At 34.2% G+C, this 21,359-nt stretch overlaps 1 protein-coding gene across 1 annotated transcript in view; it reads left to right on the top strand.

Annotated features, from left to right (window-relative positions):
* The window catches only part of ANKS1B (ankyrin repeat and sterile alpha motif domain containing 1B), a 406,509-nt gene that overhangs the window by 100,795 nt on the left and 284,355 nt on the right, over window positions 1–21,359 (top strand). The window contains exon 10 of the mRNA XM_041409745.1: window positions 16,463–16,628. Within this exon, the coding sequence (XP_041265679.1) occupies window positions 16,463–16,628 (166 nt within the window). The remainder of the gene's footprint in view (window positions 1–16,462; window positions 16,629–21,359) is intronic.

Raw genomic sequence — 21,359 nt, 5'->3', positions numbered from 1 at the left:
CTACTTTGCAGAATTAATTGAGGACATCATGCATAACTCAACCAATGTAAGAATATAGCCTAAGACTTCTTTTTGAATATTATGTAAGTTAAAGAAAAAATCCCCAAATGTTTTCAAATGCTCATCATAATACAGAAGAGAATAAATAGAAGTGGGTAATATATTTGGGTCTGAGTCCCAGAAGTCTCAGAGCAGATCAGTCTACAGTATCTACCAAAGCATTCCAGCAGCTGTGTCCTGAACAAGTGGTATTGTATTGCTCCAGAACAGGATGATGCTTATTGCTGCTTCTGGGTCTCCCTTGTTCTCTCCCCCCACCATAAATTAAGCACTCTCATTTGTGTAACATTTTTCCTGCACTTTTTTTTTTTTTGTAGCATTGAATGAAGACCTGCCAAATTTCTGTTTAGAAATGTCTGGGTTTTTTCAGTTGCATCCTTACTTGGCACTGCATTTAAATAGCTTTGTCAGATTCTTGTGTACCACATTGGAATTCCATATCCTGTCTCACCACATTTCATACACTGTTGCTTTCATACCGTGACTGTACCTTTTATTCCCTTTAAGTCTCGTGGGACTTGCACCTGTTTGAAGTCAATGCTGAAGCCTTCCCTGCAGTCAATGGAAACAGGATATGGCAGCTCATGTGCTTGAATAACAATGAGCACTGCCCTGTCTCTTGATAAGGAGCCTTTATATTCCTTTCCCCTTTCAGTAGCTGTTTCCTACTTCATACTATCCATCATTTTAGACATTTGGCGAAGTGCAGCGTTGTCAGAATCATCCCAATTTACAATCGGAGTACTAGTTACTAATTCCTCATTTTTAAGGATTTGTTTCAAAACATATTTCTTAAATGGAACTTTTCTGATTTAAATATCACTTGTGGTTTAATTATTGTTAAACTTGCCTATGATGAACATACATGCCATTTTTGTTTCCTAATTTTAGAAAATATTTTTGTTTTCCTTGTTTCTTCTTTAGGTAAGGTATACATAAAGGGTGCTATAAAATTGAGGGATGCCTTTGAAAAGCACAATCAAGTGTGGTTGGTTGGTATGTCTTTCCTATTTGTAAAGAGAGATTCATTTCAACTATGATGTAAGTTTTAAGATAGTGATTCCTGAATGAGTGTTATTCATTGTACTTAAATTTTAAGATCAGACTTATGATATCTCATCCTTCTTGCTCTGAGAACAATAACATTTTTAATTATAAGTACAAAAAAGAGTATATTTATTATGCTTTCATTTATGATATGACAGATTGCCTTTCTAGATTGCTTCTATCCATAGAAATTCATGACAGAGATAGTTTTGGTCTTTTGTTGATTTCTTTTTATGGGAGAAAGGAAAATTAGGTAGTGAAAAATCTCCAAACTAAAAGACAGTGACTTTGGTTTTTATAAGTTGTTGCCATCAGTGTATGCAGTCTTTCAAGATGTTAGCTAATCTGTTGGATCTTTCGCATTTACTTCAGAAGGCAGCAGAGAACATCTTGTCCTAAGGGATTGAAAACACAAAGTATATATGTAAATTTCAGGATTAAGAACAGAATCTGGAATTGGTCTAACAAATTATATATTGTGTGCAATAGCATGTTTTAGGTAAAAGTACAAAAATATGTTTCTGATACTCATGTCAGTGCACTAACATATGAGAAAGCACAGACTTCATCAGGAAGAAACTGTGAGATAAGGGTATTTGACATGGTGTCTTAAAATTTGTACTCTCCTAAAGATCCAAAAATAGGGAAAAGGCTCTATCAATTACTCTTGGACTCAAACGAGTTCATTTTTACACTTCTCCTTTATTTAAAAATAGATGTTGCAATCGTATAAATATATTGTGTTTGCACGTCAAAGGTGAACAAACATAAAGATTGATTCTTGCTTTATATACACAGCGAGAGGCACAGTGATAACATGAAATTGAGTTTTAGGTGAGATTATGAAAATGTCCATCTGTGACCTAGTGAGCTCACAGTTTTCAATATGCCAAAGGAGAGGGCAGTAATCTTGACAAACTTGGTTTCTTTTTTGCAGTTAGGGAAAAAAGCTTGTCTGAAGGTACTTCTGGCATGCAGTGTGTTATTGCTGTCTCTACTGTGCTGGGAAGTGTCATTTTAGAAAGGGCTATTATAGAAAGTTCTATGTAAAATGTTATTTAAAACCTAGTATAGCAGCAATTCAGGTGTTCTCAGAACAATCAACTCTTTTTTACAGTCTCAAAATTGGTGAAGTGCTGGAAGAGCTTTGTGGAAAAATCTTTGTGCCTTGCAAAAAATTCAGGGGTTTAGAATATGCAGCTGGATTTTTGGAGACTGAAATTTAGATATGTCTTTTTGTTTTAGCAGAGAGTGTATTCAATTTGTAGCTTATGATTTAGGGTTAATTTGGGCCTTTGTTCTGAGTTTATCTTTGGTTTAGGGCAAAAATTCAAAACCCACATACATATTTGCATTTACTTGAGAATAAAGCAGCATACTCTGAATGTATGTATATAATTCCAGTTTCTTTTTCAAGTATAGCATACCTTGAATATTTTTCTGTTAAGGGGCAAATAGGGCCTGATGGGCAGAGATAAATAGAGGGCAGTCTGCAATGTCAGAGAGATGAATGCTGCAGAGTTCTATATGATCCCTCCAGAATTATCAGTTTAAAGCAAGCAGTTCACACACCTTAATCTTGACAGCCATACCAGCATATTTTTGTAATTATGATATGAAGTAATTGTGAGATAAGGCAGATTTAGTTCTGTCCCATTTAGGATGCTGCTGAGTCAGCTTGACTGGACTGTGACTTGAATTGTGTTGTATGTACAACTTAGAATCCTGACAGTTATTCTGCGTGTTTGATATGATGACAGCCAGGAACACCTCATTTGTTACACCCCTGTTACAAAATGAAAATAACATAAAGAGTGCAGTGCAGTTGCTATGGAAAAATTGAACTTTGATTCAAAAGCCTAAGTATAAATCTTCATGTTGCCAGATGCTGGGAAGCGTGGCTCTTCACAAAAATGTATGGAAAACTTACCTAAATATTTAAACGTTATGTTTCTACATTTTTAGGAGATGAGAACTGTATGCAATAGTTTCTTTATCAATACAGGCTATGGCGGGAATATTTAAAGTTTGGAGTTTGATGCATCTGTTAATAGGGTTATGTATTTCATGTCTGCCTTCCCGAAGATCATTTTGTCTGTCTGTACTTCCTTTAATAAATTCTAAAAAGTAATTTTTAATGGGAAGAGAATTTGTATACTGTTTGTATTGTAGAAACTAGTTAAGGTTGTTCTGTAGAAAGCCTGACATTGAAAATTATTATGTTGCAATTATTTTTACATTTTCAAGTCAGCTCAGGATACGTGTGAGATGAATGGGGTAATTAAGTAAGGAGCTAATTCAGTTTTCACATAGAAATCAAATCTGCTCCTAAAAAACGCTCTATACTGACACTCTCTGGAGAGAGTCAGCATGGCTATTTGTTATCTCTTTCTGAAAAAATTCTAATATTGGGAATTTTATTTGGCATTGTTTGTTTTCATTTCAACATATTCTTTCAGTTTGAACTCCTTCTATCTTCAATTGCCTCAAAAATTTTCTTAGATTTTAAGCTTGATGCCAAATTTTCAAGTTATTTTTGAACTGCTACGGTGCAGGGGAGATAGTATAAAAGAGGAAGTATTTCTTCTTTGCTTTTTAATAAAAACAGGAAAAAAATAAAGAACATGTTTTTAATTAAACAATAATGGGTGAAGTGCTTCAGCTTTGTTTTTCAATCCATTAATAACTTTACCTTTCAGTGATTCAGTGAAAGCACATTTCAAACTAGACTGGGAAAGAAGCAGATTTGGCTCATCTTACTTAGTGCTGAAGTTCTCCAAAATTAGAAACAGAAAGTCTTGTGGCATTATCTAATTTATATGTTACAGGGGAGGAAACCTGTCCCCTTATTTAGTGGTGATGTAGACAAAGTTGAGAAAGCTTTGGCCTAAAATACACCTGAGTATGGATAGCTAGAGTAAGACAGTTGTATTATCTATAATAATTTCCTATTATTTCTAACCTTCAGTAAAAAATATTATTTTTCTTCCTAATTTAGTAGATTAAATTAGAAATTTACATAAATGGGAGTAACATGGAAAGCTCTACTACCCATAAAAAATATTTCTATTAAACTCTTGATTTGCAATGTTGTCTCTTTTGCAGTAAGCTTAAGTCTTATTAGTAATTTCAGGAACACACCACCCACACACTGAAGCAGCTACTGAAAAGTGCAATATGTATTCTGCCTAGAAAGAACCAGCAGGTGATGATTATCCCCTGCTGAACAGTGATAGAAAATAAGTATATTGAAAAAATTGTGGTTTATTTTAGTGTTATACTACATTTTCTGATTGTGTGTTAAGGAATGAAGGTGAACATTTTATTCTTCCATATGGTATGTACTGCATATGTAACTTCTGAATTTCCAGTGTAAATTTGGAGTTGCCCATGTAAATTTGTGGTGTCTTGTTGAAAAATAATTTTTACTCTGCTAGTTGTGTAATCTAGACACCCCTACACAGGTGTGTGGTATGACCAGAGAAGTTACAGTCTGTTTATCCTTGGATATTTTCAGAATTGACTGGTCAAGCTGCTAAACTCTGTTTCAACTGCAAGTTTGGACAAGATGACTTCCAGAGATCTCTTTCATATCATTGCTGACACATATGTTCTATAATCTTCTGTAAGGCTATGGGGCCTCAGATGAGCTTATTTCTTTAAAAGTTTAGGACAAACTGCCTCTGCAGTTTGTAAATGGCTGTTTTTGAAAATTTGGCTATCCTTGTCTAGCACTGTGTAAATCTGGTTACTGCTGGGATGTGTTATCTCTTGGTGTGATCATGAAACAGCAAAATTAAACGGGATGAGAGAGAAAGGAGAGAGGTGTCAAAATGTACTGGAACTATTGATATATGTCTGAAATAATCTGAAATATTGATGTGTAGTGGTATTGATATTGTAGTACTTTACAAGATTAAATTTAATTCCTATTAATGGTATTCAAGTTCATGTCAAAATTATTGTTGAATTGAACACTGTGACATACCTAACTGAAACAAGTCACAATGGTAATCTGGGAAGATCAGAAGACACAATTTCATGGAATGTTTCTGCTTTCAGTGCTGCCTCTCAAATGATGGGAAAATGGAAAAAAATCTATTTGAATTGGCCAGTGAATAGATAGCAGTAGCACATGGCAATTAGTTTTGTACATGAAAGAAGTTCAGCTTCATGTTAAAAACTTCATGTTTGGGCTTCAGCTGCTTCATAACAGAAATATTAAAGCAGTATATTAAAACCTGAAAATTTATATTGATCTTCCTGGTTATTCTGACCAAACTGGGCTACTAATTGTTCAGTATTAATGTTTCCTGGGGGAAAAAAGCCATCACAGATACACATTGTATTTGTTGCTCCTACCAGAGTAACAGGAGGAAGAGTGCTAGTGTTGAGGTGTTTGGAGTAAGATATCAGTTGAGTGGGGATATTTGGACATGGTGATTATGACATGGATTTGCTACACTGATTAGCCATGCAGTCAAGCTTTGTGTCAGGTTGTATTTCTGTGAAGGGCTGTTTAAAGATACTTGATGTTTTGGGACTGGTTTTGAGCATAAAAACCTATTTTCTGCTTTTTTTTTTTTGTTTGTTTGTTTTTAATTATGTTAAAAATACATCTGAGAGCTAAGCTAGTACTGGAACTGTGAGGGATATTTTTTTTTACTTCAGTTTTTATAGTACAGAAAATCATGTCTTTGTAGAGTGAGTTCATGAGAAGTCTGTAAAATTTATAGACCTGATTTCTTTCTGAAGAAAATACCTGACTGACAGATGGACTTTTAAAAAGAACAACTCTGTAGTATCTGTGAATCCTGTCTTGCTGTGCAAAAGGAAATGGATGCCTTGGGTTTAAAGTCATGTCTAGTGGTTGTATTTTACTGAAAACTTTTAATGCTGATATCCATTATACTGAGTCTAAAAATTGGATAGATCCTGAATCAGTGAATTTCTTAAGTATAAGCATTAATGTGCTTATATGGAAATCCCACTTATATGGGGTTTCCACTTATATGGAAACCCCATAATGTGCTTATAGAAACCCCACTTGGGTTTCCATACAAATGGAACTTTTTCTAAAGAGATACCTTCTATTTTCACCAAAATTCAAACTAGTCTAAGACTTACAGTTTCTTAAAATCCCAAACTGATTGTAATGATTTTTTTTTCACTACTAGCAACCTGTAATTGAGAAGAACTCATAAAATGGATGTAAAATAAATGAAACTGAATTTGGGGTAGTCTGTATTTAAGATATCAAAGGGAAATATATAAGACTACATTGTCTCATGTTTTCATGAAAAGGTATTTTGGATTTACTTTGGATAGAAAATGTGATCTACCAATTATAGTGAAATACTTCTTTTTACTTTAAGGTCTCTCAAAAAGGCAATTCAACTACAAAATGGGAATCTCATGTTTCATGTTTTTTTTACCTAGAATGTTAATCATATATATTGTTGTACAATGCAGATGCTCTATTCACTTTCCACAAGCAATAAGCAGTTTTATTTCATAAAATCTACTGTAATAAAAAGAAGTCACATTAATGCTCCTAATAGTATGAACAATAGCTGTGTTCCTTTGGTGAAAGGGGGAGATAGTTTTTTTTTTAAAAAAAAAAAAAAAACATGTTATAATGATATTATATGTCTCTGTATAACCTGAACAGTCCACCAAACATTTTGCAGTTTTTTGAGATAAAAGGTGTAAGTGTAAAAACATTGAGGTAAATTAATAAATTGACAGTATCATGCCAACTGTTTTATTTTTGGAGGTGCTATAATTTTATAGCATCCTAGTTTTTGTTTCACAATATTTTATACTGTGAAGAAAAAGAGAGAAAATAAAATCTTTAGGCAATGTTCAGTGCTATTTATAGCTACCTAATATTGAATTTAGCAAAATTGAATCTATAGCTCTCTGACAGTGTTTTAGTCCAACAGTCTAAGTACTTGCAAACCAAAGGTTTGTCCCTAATTAGCTTTTATGATTAGCAGATACTACATACAGACACCAGTTCTATATACTAATAAAGCTTATTTTAGTGAATTGTTGTAATATGTTTGTATATAGGCAAGTGGTTATATCCTCCCTTATTCACACTGATTTTATAGAGCCAGTGATTTTGGATTGTGAAAAATAAATATTGTCAGCAGAATGTTCCTTCAGAAACCCATCTGGATGTTCTTGCTCCTTTAATCATTAAGAAAGTGTCGACATCTCTGAAGGTGTTTGATTGATTTCTGTTTTCTGTTGAACAGGAAGCCACTGTGGGCCAGCCAGAATGAGATGTGAAGTTAGGGATATTTTTGACCACATGCCTAGCTTTTGAGCTGAATTTGTGTGCAAATTAAACACCAGGGCACTTAGGGTACGCAGCTGACAAAGCAGAAGGCTTTCCTTCGGTCCTTTCTACCCACTTCCAAAGGGGACAGACTGAGTGTAACTTTTTCATAATCTCTTTTGAATGCAATAATGTTCTATTGTAACGTTCACGTGCAATTTTTGAGCTGCCTCTTATGGATAGCAATCTTAACATCTTTCTCCCACAGACAGTTATTTCTCATCAGGACTGTAAGATCAAAGAACTGCTCAGACTCCATGGTTTGGATTTTTGGCTAGAATCTAATTTTTTGACCCAGAAAGAAAGACCCACTGCCAAGGGTTTCCCCTTGTCTGGCTTTAGGTGGTTTCATATGACATCCAGGCATTCTGAGTAGCAAATTTCTTTTACTTGCCAACACTGTTTTCTCAGCATGAAAATTTGAAAGGATCTTGAGTTTGCAAATACTTGAGTGTTTAACTTCTAGCATTTGCATTGCTATTTTGAAGATGAGTTATTATTTTATGAAATATGAGAAAATAATTGAAGCAGAACCTAGAGAAATAGAATCATTAAGGAAAAAGTTCTTTTCTGAGAACTTTTCACCATCTTGGTTTTGGGAAACTCTCACATAGTTGTTTGTTTGTATATGAAGGAATTAACAACAGAGAACCTGTATTCTCTGTTAATACAAGTAATAAAAGTATTCATTACAGCTAGTATGACTGCAAACCTGAAGCAAGACCCCTTAATTCTTGTTAAATAGACAGAGTGGTCACTGCTCCAAACTAGAATCTTGCAGTGTACCTATAGAAAATTTTTTAAGTTCTAATTTTATTGAAAATGTGATTTAGGTTCCCTTATAATCTTATTGATTTCATTTTATGTAATCTTTACATTCTGTTTCCATTTCACAATATCTAGGGCTGAGAATTTGCAATGAATAAGTAGATTATCATACCACAGACATCATCATAGTAACAATTAAAGCAGAAGAGCTTTGATGTAAAAAGGTGGGATTCCTTGTTTAAAGAGCCATATGGAAGTAGCATGTTTATCAATGGAATGGTTCTCATTCCGTGATTAGTGAATTAAGTAATTATGTTCATGTGTTGTCCTTATATTTCCATCTTACCTGCTGAAATTCAACATGGCCACATCAGCCCTCATAAAATTGCCAAGAATATAGGCAGTATGAGGAGATAGCAATGAGCAATGGAGCTTTTTGTATCCATAGAACTAAAAATCCATGTCATGAATGTTTGTGGGCTTTGGCACACTTTTGGCCAGGAAACAACAGAATTCATAGGTTCCCATTCAGAGCTACTGTTCTGAACTATGATATGAAATAGAAAATTACTGGGTTATTTAAAAATATAGGAGATACAGGCAATATCCTCTTAACTTGTGTTTACTGCTAATGTGCATATTTCCTCTGTTGCCATGGAATAACTTGTTTTACTGTTTTTAAGCACCACTTCTAGCTTACAGTATGAATTTACTTTCCCTCTGACTGTCTCTTCCTGTTAGGCTTAATTTTCACATTGCTGAAATATCTGCAAAGTTTATTTGGTACTATATAATAAGGAAGTATTAACTTTTATAAATTTTGCATGCTGCTGGGATCTTTAAAGAACAATCTCAAATGTTTTTTCTGTTAATTTTGTATTTCACTTTCCTCTTCAGTTATGTAACAAATAAAAGTATGATTCACAACAAAGCTTTTTCGCTTTGACAATACAACTCCATAACTTTAGTATTTTGAAAATAATTTTCTTGTTTGTTCTATATTACTGTGGGAGAATGTGTAGGAGAGATTTCTTCTAAGAGAGTCTTGGTTTATAGTATTGCAGTAATGACTTTTATACCAAGAATAGTTAAATTTTTATTTCTTCAGTGTCAAAAACTTTTGAACATGGAAGATTGTCTTTCCCGAAATAGCGAATATTTATTTGTCTCTTCTATCAAGTCTATTGCATGTGATATCAATTAATGGGTTTCTAGTGTGAATTTTTTTCAGAGTATTTACTTCAGAACAAGATGCATGGGCAGATATAAAATATTTTTTTTAAAGGCATAGGTTATTTGTAATAGATACTGGATTAACACATTTTGGTGTTAAATCTCTCTTTTCAAAGAAGATTTCTCCAATAATGTCTCATTTTAGTGAAGTTATCTGCTCTCCAATCAAGTCAGTTTACAGCTGTAGGGCTGCTATTCACAGAGCAGTTGTGTTTTGCTTCAAGATTTACTTCAGTGCATTCAGCTCTTCTCTCCCCTTCACAGCAACACATGCATTTTTCATTTAGTGGCACAGTACTTGATAGAAATTAAGCTATAAAATGTGAGAAATGTGAGTCTGCTTAACATAGAGTGCTGTATTAATTGTTTTCTGAATTTTCTGTCAAATACTGACTTCGGTATTTGGTATAAGGTTTCTCAGTATCTCACATTTTCAGTTTCTCAGTATCTAACATTTTCCATGGTTACTGCCATTATAATGTGAGGAATTAGTTTTCATGTTTGCTGCTTCAGTTGGAGCTGTGTGTGTATGTTTAAAACCTAGGCATTAGAGCATAAGCATCTTGCAGAGAAGTATTGTTTCCATGGAGCTTAGGTTTAAGCTCATTTTATCTTTTTTTTTTTTTTTTTTTTAATAGAATAGTCTTTATTTTAAAGAGGCATTTCCCAGAGCTTCAAATTCAAACAAGACATGATTTTTTTAAAAGTCTTTCATGAAAACAATAGAAAAAAAAGGGAGGATATTTAAACTGGAAATTGATTTTTAGTTTATAACTGTATATTTGTCGGCTAAACTACGAATCATTTATTAAAATAATTATTATTATATTACACTACATCGCCACACACAACCACTAACATTTGCATAAACCAGATTATGTACACTTCTAGTATATTCTTTGTCACAGTGAGTTATTTATTAGAGGAAACATCTGCTCTTTTTCATGGCCTGAGCGTTGAATGCATGGGAAAGCATGTAGCATGACTACAACAATCTAGCTTCATTTGAAATGCTGAATATCTGCCAGTTAGAATTATGAAAACACTGCATAAAATATAGTGACATGTTTCTGCTGCTGAGGTTAGCGCTGCATTCATTATGCTCACAATTTACCCATGTCTTCACACATTTATAGTTTAGGCTATATTAATGAGTTTCATGTTGTAAGGCATTGTAGGAACCTTTAGCTTTCAGGGATTTATGTCTGTACAGTTTTTGTATGAACTTTTAAATTTGAAACATGGATATGGGAAAATATGCATTGGAAAAGGAGAAAATACATCTATATTTGGGGTGTTATATAAATAAGACTCATTTTTTTCATACCTAAAGTTTGAAAAAGGAAATCTAAATTTTGACTGGTTTCTGAAAAACTAAACATCATATTTATATTTCTAACTAAATAAACAGGGCAATAACTCTAGCATGCTTTTTTAAATTGATGTTTTTCTCAGTTCTGTGCAAGGCTTAATGAAACTTAGGCTGTTTCAGAGGTTGAAGGGGAATAAGTATTTCAGTTAATTCTGTACATGTATTATTCCTACAACTGCAAACCTGCAATTTCGGGTGTTTGCTGAAAGGGTAAAAGATCCTACTCTTTTAAAATCCATGCTAGAGATAATTTGTGCAGACCAGAGTAGATCCTCCAGTGTCATTTCCCTTAAATGAGATTATTGGTGATTTTCCAGATTCTGTAATTTATCATGAATCTTATTATATGTTCTATGACAAATTATACATTCAAGTGTTTCTAGCTGTCATAACAATGAACATTTATAATAGTTTGACTCATGAAAAATTACTCTAATTGTATGATACTATGAAACTTGATTTGGTTAAATTATTAGTAATAGATAAATGTGTTTTTACTAGCCATAAATTATAGTAATATTCCTGATATCTTTGACTGGAAAGGCAGTTAAAATAAATATTTCACCATCTATGTGGGGTTTTGGGTTATTGTGACAAAGGAAATAGTTTCAGTTGTTTATGCTTAGTACATTATTGTGGCAAACTTGTTGCAATGCCATTAAGGTTCATGCATTTCCCTTTCCACCTTGCTGCATGTCAGAAAACTCTTCTAATTGTCTTTAGTTACTGGTCAGGACTTCTTTCTTGCTTGAATTCTTGACTACTCTCAGCAACCTTCAGTTACTTATCATTAATATTTCAGTGTGAAGTGTCCCAATCCAACAAGGTTATATATCAGTCTGTTTACGAATGTCAAGAAGTCTGTTTGATGTGAGTACAGTCAGACTTGATGCAAGGAAAATATTTTTTACAGTGAGGATGGTGAATCACTGGAATAGTTTACCCAGGGAGGAGGTAGATGTCCCATCCCTGGAAACATTCAAGGTCAGGGACTCTCAGCAGCCTGGTCTAGTTTAAGATGCCCCTACCCATAGCAAGGGTTTTGACTAGATGAATTTTAAAGGTGCCTTCCAACCCAAACCATTCAATAATTCTATGATTCTATGCAATATTCATTGCTCACTCTCAGGATAATCAGGAGTTTTGGGTTGATGGAGCATATAAGAGCAATAACTCTCCAAAGGTTCATCAACACAGTGTCATAGTAGTCTTCTAAGGAGCAGCTGAGCAGAATCATACTATGATGGGAAGGATTCTAGATGCTGGTCCTCTGGCCTTCAACAAGCCAGAGGAGATAGCACAATACCCTGGTGGATCTCAAGGCGTGGATCTCAAGGGGTATGTCAGAATTTAATAGCTGTTCTTCACTATCTATATAAATGGAAAAGATATTTCTAAATGTGGCTGATGCATTGCATTCTTCCTTTCTATGTTTCTCAGATTATATCTACTGTTAGAGGAGAGTAATGTATGACCCTGGTGTGTTGTCCCATGTTCCAGGGAAGTAATAACGCTTCAAGTGACCTGATTTTTATAGGAAAGGGTATTGGCAGAATTTTAAAAAAATCTGTGAAGTACAAATTCTGTCTTCTTGTCAGTGTCAGTTCAGATTAGGTGCCTCCTGAGCCTCTATCATTCTATTCATAGCTCATGCAAAAACAAACTTGCATTCGCCTCAGCCCTTAATCATACATCATTCAGTTTGATTCTTAAAAGGAAGGTAAGACTATATAGAAGGCAGAAGCAAGGGAAGCTAGAAACCTGGAAAAAATGTGGAAAAAAAAAGGTCCAACTCAACATCATGTAGTTCTTGAAGATTTAGTCATGTTATGGCACATTGTTTCACAATTGTGTATAACCCTTTGCAATGGTCAAAAATAGATATTTTAGGAACAATTTCATTCCCACTGATTAACAATCTCTTACCCCTGTGCAGGTTTCAGGTAGTGTATCATAGGTATTATACTTTAAAACTTATGCTCAGAGGAGACCCAGCTGACTGCAGGCCCATGAATAAGGGCTGCAGTGTGTCCCTGGCATGTGCTCTGCAACTGCAGTCTCACTGTTTCTTTCTACAAGACAAAAAATCTAATTTACATTGATCAGTATGGGTGGCTGTTCTCTAGTGATTTCCCACTAGAGTGACTCACTCACTCTTAATGTTGGGGGTTTTTCTACTTCTATTGTGTATGTATTTTTATCCTTTCCACAAAAAAATTACTTATTTTCATGTACTAGCAGCCCAGCACATTATTTTTGTGAAGTTATAATTTCAAATAAGGACAAATTCTGTCTTGATGGTGGTGGTCAGTTATATGTCTCATGTTCAGAAATTTGGAGTGGTTAATAGACATTTGAGATTGAATAATCTCTATTTTTGAAACAAAAATTAGACTCAGATTTTGACTTCAGGAATAAAGATAAAGGAAAAGTATTTTTAGGAGGTTTTATTGTGGAGTTGGTAATAACTAGGACATGTAGAATTACTGTAGTTACTTATTGCAGTTGGTCGAGAGCTTTCAATCTTAGAAAGGAACAGAAGCACATTGCTTCACATCTGATACTTAGAATCTTACAACATCTGCTAACATCTAAGTTGGTGAATTAGTTTAGATCTTAGAAATGTCTATAAATGCTCAGTACCAGCAAAATGGAGAACATTTTGCAGCAACCAGAAGACTTTACAATGCCTTTCTTTTTTCTTTGTGTTACATATGCACTTTTTAATAAAGGTTTGTCATCTTCACTTAATGAATTGATAGAATTTCTGTCTTCCTAAAGTATTAACAGTTCTTTTTTGTCTCTAACTCGTTTAACTTCTGCTGGACATACAATTATTGTATTTTATGTATTAGAGAGATAATTAGGAAGAATTTAATTGCTGGTAGTTTACATTCTAACAATTTTCTAGTAACCCCATCATTTTTATTTATTCTTTTCTGACATTTCTATTCATGCAAAGTTAATTACTGAATGTTGAATAACATTCAGAAAATCAAACTGAATGTTAAGAGCAATTAGGAAGGGATTAGAGTACAAAAAAATCATTATGTCAGTATGACTGCTTGGGTAGCCCTCATCTTGAATGAGGAAATCTGAGAAAATGTCATCCCTGTCACATCATTGAAGACTGAGAGGATGAAGGGTGACAGGGATGGTCAAAATCCTGGAACAGCTGGGTAAGTCAGTTAGTATTTCTCATTCCCTAAAGGAGAGGACATGGGAAGTGCATATGTCTGTGACATCACAAGGAGGAAATAAATAAAGAACAACCCTTCATTGCCATCTAAAGTATAAAACAGCAATGTCAGACTTGGTGATATAGCTAAAAACAAAATGGGGCCACGCAGACTATGAAAGGGGACGTGTGCTCTAAAGGCAACTTGGGAAGGTAATTCTTGAAAGTTGGATTGGTAGACATGTGAAACAAAGTCAGCACCTTTGACTCTGAATGTGAGGCCCACGAGGTGTTGCAGAAGGAGGAGCAGTTACTGCATGCTTGACCTAATCCCAGGCTGGTTTTGCTGTTCTCTAGGTCAGCACTGCTGGCTGCCTTCACAGACAGAGTGTTGGGTGACACAAAGTATGGTCCGAAGTCTATTCTAATGTTTGGTGTATCAATTTTAATGCTGGTTATTGTTTGGTTTTTTGGGTTGTTTTTTTTTTTTTTTTTTTTTTTTTTTAATGTAGCTGAAATCAGGCACTGAAGAGAATTTCCCTTTGGTGTTTTGTGACAATTTTAAGGCTGCTGTATTTCTTCATGCACTTCTCCAGGCAGATTTACTATAATTAGGGTTTTGGCATTCTGATTTAAATGCATGTTTCTAGAAGAGTACAAGGATTAAATTGAATTCTTCTTTTTTAGTCATTGCTTTCTTAAATAATTTTTTCCTCTGCCTTTTTTACAGCAGACTTAAATGGGCAGGGTAAAAATTCTTTTTTTTTTTCAAGTTTAGAAGGATTCCTTCTCTTGTCCTGCAGTTGCACTTCAACTGCTTCGATGCCTCTGCGTAATTTTTCTATTAACTTCATTTAAGGAATTAAATGGCTTAAGTTAATAAAGTTACATTTGGAGCTGCAGGAAGTCTACTTGCAAAATTTTATAATCTTTGTAATGTCTACTACCTGAAACTAGTTGTTATTAGTCTGTATATGTGAGATTACTGAGAGGTCATAATCTGACTAGGTAGAAACTGGAAAGGAAGAAACAGGTGGAGATGCAATTGCATTCCTTTTTAATATATGTTTTTTGAATGCTGACCACCAATTTTGTATTGTTTGCTAGTACGTACTAATTTTTTTAAAATTAAAAATTCAACTTAGTATTCCATTTATTTATTTTTTATTTATTTATTTTTCTGTTTATTCTATTTATTTTATTTGTATGATTTTTTTTCCCCTGATCACTGTTTTCGGTGTTAATTTTCAAGTTCTTTGTGAGTTTAACGTGAGATTTAAATTGGTCTCTACGAAAGTCATCAATAATTTTGTAGTGAAGCTGCTCTTGGTGTCACACCCTATCTTTCAAGAGATCTTGAATTATTGCCAAACTATGAACCTACATATAGATAAAATGACCACAACGACCAGGAAAAAAACCCAAAAAATGAAGAATCATGTAATTATTTGCTTACAGTATAAATAATTTATATGAAAAGGCATTGTTACCTACAGCCATAGCTTACCTTAGGTAATATAAGTTCTTGGTGAAGAAATTGTTACTTCACATTTTGTTTTAGACAACACCTTCTTCAATCATTTTCTTAGTAGGGCTATGATAATATCTAACTGTCAGGGTGCTTTCTTGCCCTTTGCCTTTTATTATATCATATTTGATTTACGTCTGATGCTTACTTTCAGAGACATCCATATGTCCAGTGTAAGAAAGATGTGTAAATATGTCTTTGGCCATGCAATTTCTTTCTGCCAGTATTTTGAAAAATAATTTCTGGTGAAACTCTGTTGAAACAGAATGTTATATTCTTATTCATGTTTGAAACTAGAAACAGTCTGCTTGGTTGGGTAACTGTACCAGAAAAACTTATATTTCCCCTTTTCCCCCTCAACATTTGCCAATCAGTAGAATTTGCTGTATATACTGCTGTTATGGGACCTTTTGTCATTATTTTGCTCAAATGTAGAGCAGTAATTCTTCTTCATTCACAGCCTGGGATCCTGCCATCCATACGTAGAAGGCATATTTTTAGTTTTCTTGTATGTAATATAAATATTTTGCAAAACCATCCCTGAAGAGAATGTAGTTGTAGCAGTTAATGTAATTGTTGCTCTCATGAGATACAATTAAAAAAGAAAATGAGACATCCCCTGAATTACAACCTAGCAAAACAGGTATTGCAAAAGCAGTAATCCAGTTTTCATTAAATAAAAAGTATGATGAATGAAGTTCTTCTGTAAACTGAACAAGAACTGTATTATACAAAAATTTAAAGAAATAAGAAATGTTTTCTTCTAGCATGCAAGTAATTATTCTGGTCTGTTACAGTTTGGATTTCAGCAGAATGTGGTATTTAATTTGCTGAATTCTAAACCATGCTGGCCAGAGTTATTGAGCCTGGTCAATTTCCTGTGTCATCTGAGAAATATCTCTCTTACCTACATAAATTTTTGCATTTCAGGAATCCTATTCAAAGAAGAGAGGTTATGCATTGGAAGCAATACCCTCTGTACCTCTGGATGCAGTTCCTTCAGAAAATGACAGCAGTCTTTGTGATTCAATAGACGTAGCAGTCACCAAAAAGCCTTGTTCCCTAGAGATAGCAAGAGTTCCTTCCTCAAGACCAGGTAAATCACTAAATCATCCCTTACAGAGTCATTGGTGTAAGTGTTAATCTATAGAATATGTAGGTTTATGTGTTTAAGCATGCAGTACTCTGTTTATCACAGTATGATTATAGTCTTCCGTTAGCTACTATAACAGCTTTACATCAGAATAAAGATTAATAGCAAAATGTTGTAGAAGTGAAAACCAAGCTGATGTTTAAATACTTTCCTAGATAAATACAAGGTTGTAAAAAGCCAAATTAGAAAGAGTTTCTTGTAGACAAGCCTTTTGCAGTAATCCTTTAATCAACCTGTTTCTTTTTAATAAGTACCCCTTAGCAAAAACATTATGGAACTACTTCAAAAGTCAAAGTACTCTGCATTTTCATGTTACGTGAAACAATATCTGATCCATTTTTAAAAATTAAATACTTAATGAGATTTAAGAGAACTATTAAATGACAGTTGACAGACTGCTGTTTGTGTTATATATAGGTTTGAACAGCAATGAGTTAAAATAGTTAAAAACCAATAGAATTTTGCTAAGTCAGATATGATCTCTAACTATGATATTATCTATAAGAATTCTGTATATTTTCTCCAAAATTATATGATCTCTTCCATTACCCTTGTTTGAAGTCTTTAGTCATCACCTGGTACAGGAATTGCAGAATATAGTAATTTTGCTCTAAGTAATTGGACTGAGAGTTTGCTGTGACAAATGACAGCTCTCAGCAGCAGAGACCTATTTGAAACAGGCAGTTGGCTTTCCAACCTGTGCAGTCTTGGTGAGGAATCATGATTTGGGTAATGTTCAGGGATGACAGATGGTTGTTGACTAACATCACGTTACTGATGTGGTCTGTGTAAGGGGATGCACCTTCTTGATTTCACAGCTGAACTAATGTTGAAGGAATGCCAGAGCTATATCAGGCATAGTGTATGAGGGCCAGATAGCAAGATACAGCTTTGGAGTATGCAAGGTAAGGTGGAGTGGGTCGTTATTTCCTACTTCTCTTTTAAATTTGGGCTAAAGAAGACTTGCCGGAACCTGCATTATGAGCAGCAGTCTAAAAGCTGGCACAAAATAGGATAGCATCTTTGTAGCATTGTTGCACAGAATGGACCAGAATCTGACTTGAACATCAGCATGACTGCTTGCTTCTCCTGCTTGTTTCTGACTTTAATTTTGTCTCTGATAATCTAAAAAAAAATTAGTCTGTGCAGGACAATACTGTGGGTTGCTTTTCAGTAGAGGAAGAAAATAACAAATTATCCAGGAACAAATTATCTTTGTTTTTCATGCTGCTACTTGAATAATTAAGATAAACATATGTATTGCAGTGGAAAGACTGCCATACACATACCTAATAAATTGGTAGGGGGAGTTCATTACCTGCCTTCCTAGTAATGGGGCTCAACAAAAAATCTTTCAATTTTAATTAATATTTTTAAAAATAGATGAGGTTTTCATTAGTTAAAATAGCAGGCTTGGGAATTCTGCTGTCTGCTGAACACAAGAATTTTTCTTAGGCATAGTAAATCCATCAAGATCAGCATGCAGCACAGATCCTATAAAGGACATTTTTATGTCTTAATCTGGAAGTATATTTTCTGTAAAGTTTAAAATAGTTTGTATCAGAGGCCTAGAGTATAAGCAAGGAAGCTGTAGGACATTCATGAGGGCATGCATGATATTTAAAAGATCTAACAGGATCAATGAGTTGACAATACAAATGTACTGTAATTCCTTCTGTTCATTTTCCATATTCCACTATGATATTTTCCTCTTGGCATTTTATTGGGAAGAACATTCAGCTGTATAGAAAAATGTAGTTTTATTTTAAGCTATAAATGTGGAAGTTATTTAACTGGCCTGGCTTGCAAGCCATATCTGGAATCATGTTGGCTCTTATACTAAAAATGGACCAAATGAAATAAATCTTGTCGCTCTGAGTTATAAGGTATTTAGCATTAGGTGTAATTGCATGTGAAGTCATCCTGCCACTTTAGGTTGTATAGATTTATTGCTTGAATAAGTTACATATGATTATAGATCATTTATTTAAAACAAATGTCTAATTTGACATGGGTTTTTTTCCTGAATTTCCCTCAGTTTTTGTGTCACTGAGACATGCCAGTTTTGGGAATACTGTTTCAAATTTCTGTGTTATGTAATATGTAGGGTTCTGGGGAGAACAAACAGGCTGCTCTGTAGTTCTCCTGAATCTTGTTGTTGAACTGGTAGGGAATCACAGAGGATGAGAACTCCATGCAACAAATGGTAAAGGTTTGTTTGTTTTCAGGGAGATAAACTGAATGGAAAGCAAATAAAAGTAGTCATAAAGTTGGTTATCTCTACTTCTGAAACCCTATTTTGTGTGATTTTTATGTCTGTTTGCAAGAAATTAGGTTTATATAGGAAGAGGAACAGTTGCATTTATTGGTTTATGCTCACAGTTAAAGCAATTGCTTCTAATTAGCACAGGTTTAAGAGTGAAAAAGACTACTTGTGTGTCTCAGTCCAAATTAAACTGTTCTTTGTTTCTGTGATAGATTAATAGGACAAGTTTGGCAGAATGTATATGCATTTCTCAACATTTCTACCTTTAAACTAGCAGGAATATACATTTCTTATTTCTACCTTTAAACTAATAGGACATGATAGAAATATTCTGAAATATTGTGCTCTTTGAGACCATTTTTTCCTTTAAGTAAAATATAAATTTGGGGTTAAAATTTCATAGATCCATCTCATAAAATGAATATAAAATAATGGATTCATTAATCAATCTGACTGATTCTTGTGTTGGCTATTGTCCTGTTGGATATGTCCTGTATCCAATAGTATCAATATTCCTTAAACTAAATATTTCTACTACTCATTTTAATTTTTATACTGCTCTTCTATTTAAAAAAAGAATTCACATGGCATATTTAATCTTGAAAAATAGTCATGACATTTTATTAGTTCATAAGCTATGCATTCGTATTTTCCTTTTGCTTCTAGGGATGTAATAAAATTTTGTGAACTATAGCAACAAATCATCTTGGAAAAAGTGTAAATGAAGTTAAAAAGATGTTCATGAATGTAGTGTGGTTTTGGTCACTTATATAGAGTCTAAAATACTAATTAAGGTGCACCATCAGGCTGCTTTTGGGACTCTGATTTAAAGATCCTTACAGACTTGCACCCTTAGTAGCTTAGACATTCTGTACCACAATCCATCCTTGCACTTCATTGTGTCATCCTTTATTTAGGAGAAATACTGAATGAAATCTGAGCTACTGAATAAATGCTAATTTTTAATTGTAGTTAAGTGCATCTCCCTGCCCTGTAAGGAGATTTATATTTCTTTGAGTCTGCTTTTATAATTTCTACTGCAGAAATGATAGATCCCTATGAGTGAGACCAGGTGGCAGTTTTACATGTTAAATTTTCAATAATAGTGAGTGAGGCTAGTAGTAATTAAACTATTTTTAGGTCTCCTTGTGTATCATCAGGAATTAGAGAGGACTTTTCAAACTCTATTTGTCCCAAAAAACTTGTGGAAGAGAAGAACAACCACCTTCCTTGGGAAATTTGTTCTGCCTATGTAACAAAGGTTTTAGTAAAGCATCTCAATGACAAGAGGCATTTCTCTATGCAAACTGCATGAGTAAGAGAACTCTAGTTCAAGAACCTCTTATGTTTCGTTATGTTACTTTGCTGTGGCTGCAGGTCAGGGACACCTTAGTGAGCCATCTTCAACACTGAAAACAGCTGAGCTGTGGCAAAGCAGAACTCAGTGTGGGCTGCAAAATCCAGCTGAGAAATAAGGTGAATACTATGGGGCTTCACTTGTGCTGAGCTCTCAGCCACTGCACAGTCAGCAATTCCCAAGGCAGTAATTTTAAAGATAGCTCTTGTACAACTACTCTACCCAGCTATATCAAATATATGGATTCTATCAGGGATAAAAATTGTCCTTAGATATGTGATGTGTTGCCAGTAGCCTATAGCAGGCAAATACAAGGCAAGGAGCTGAAACATAAAGAAAGAGATAGCAGCTATTCTGCTCCTTCACCCAGCTAACTGTACTTTGAAGCAATCTTGCTGTTGTCAGTCAGGATGTTTTTGTTATCTAAAAAATTGGCTTGGTTTGGGCTTAAGTTAGGACTTCTTAGGAGGACCAGACAGTTCATAAATCACACCTTCTTCTTTTAACCTCATAATCAAAACAAGGAAATTAATAAAAAAGTAATTGACATTGAATTAATACAATATATCAAACTGTCCCCAAGCTGGCCAATTCTTTGCACTATTAGGGTTTTATTTTTTGCTTTCTCAGCCTGGCATCCTTTTCCTGTCATTACAGTGAAAATGAACCTGAAAATTTGTCAGTGTGTCATATCACCTCAGTTGTATAACACTGTGTCAGCAGTCTCACAGATATCTAGGAGGCTATTCTCCAGAAACCTGAATAGAAAAAAGATAACGTTTTTATCAACATTAAAATATGTCTTTTACCTAGTTTCAAAGTCATCAAATACTTGGCTTGGTAAATAAAGTTCTATTTGTCAGATCATAATTTTCTGTTTGACTTCAGTAATCCTGAATATTTGCACACTTCAGTTTTCCAGATTGAGACTAAGATCCCAAATACATATTTTCTAACTTGATTAATTTATACCTTCAGTTTTGTGCAGTTATTTTCTACTTTTAAGCAAATCAGGGAAAAGTGGCCTCATCACACTGCCAGATATGAAAAA

This window comes from Onychostruthus taczanowskii, unplaced genomic scaffold (assembly GCF_017590055.1).
Source record: "Onychostruthus taczanowskii isolate IOZ18803 unplaced genomic scaffold, ASM1759005v1 scaffold31, whole genome shotgun sequence".
In the NCBI taxonomy this organism is placed as follows: Eukaryota; Metazoa; Chordata; class Aves; order Passeriformes; family Passeridae; genus Onychostruthus; species Onychostruthus taczanowskii.
Note: the sequence above shows the minus strand (reverse complement) of the source record. Positions and strands in the feature narration are given on the sequence as shown.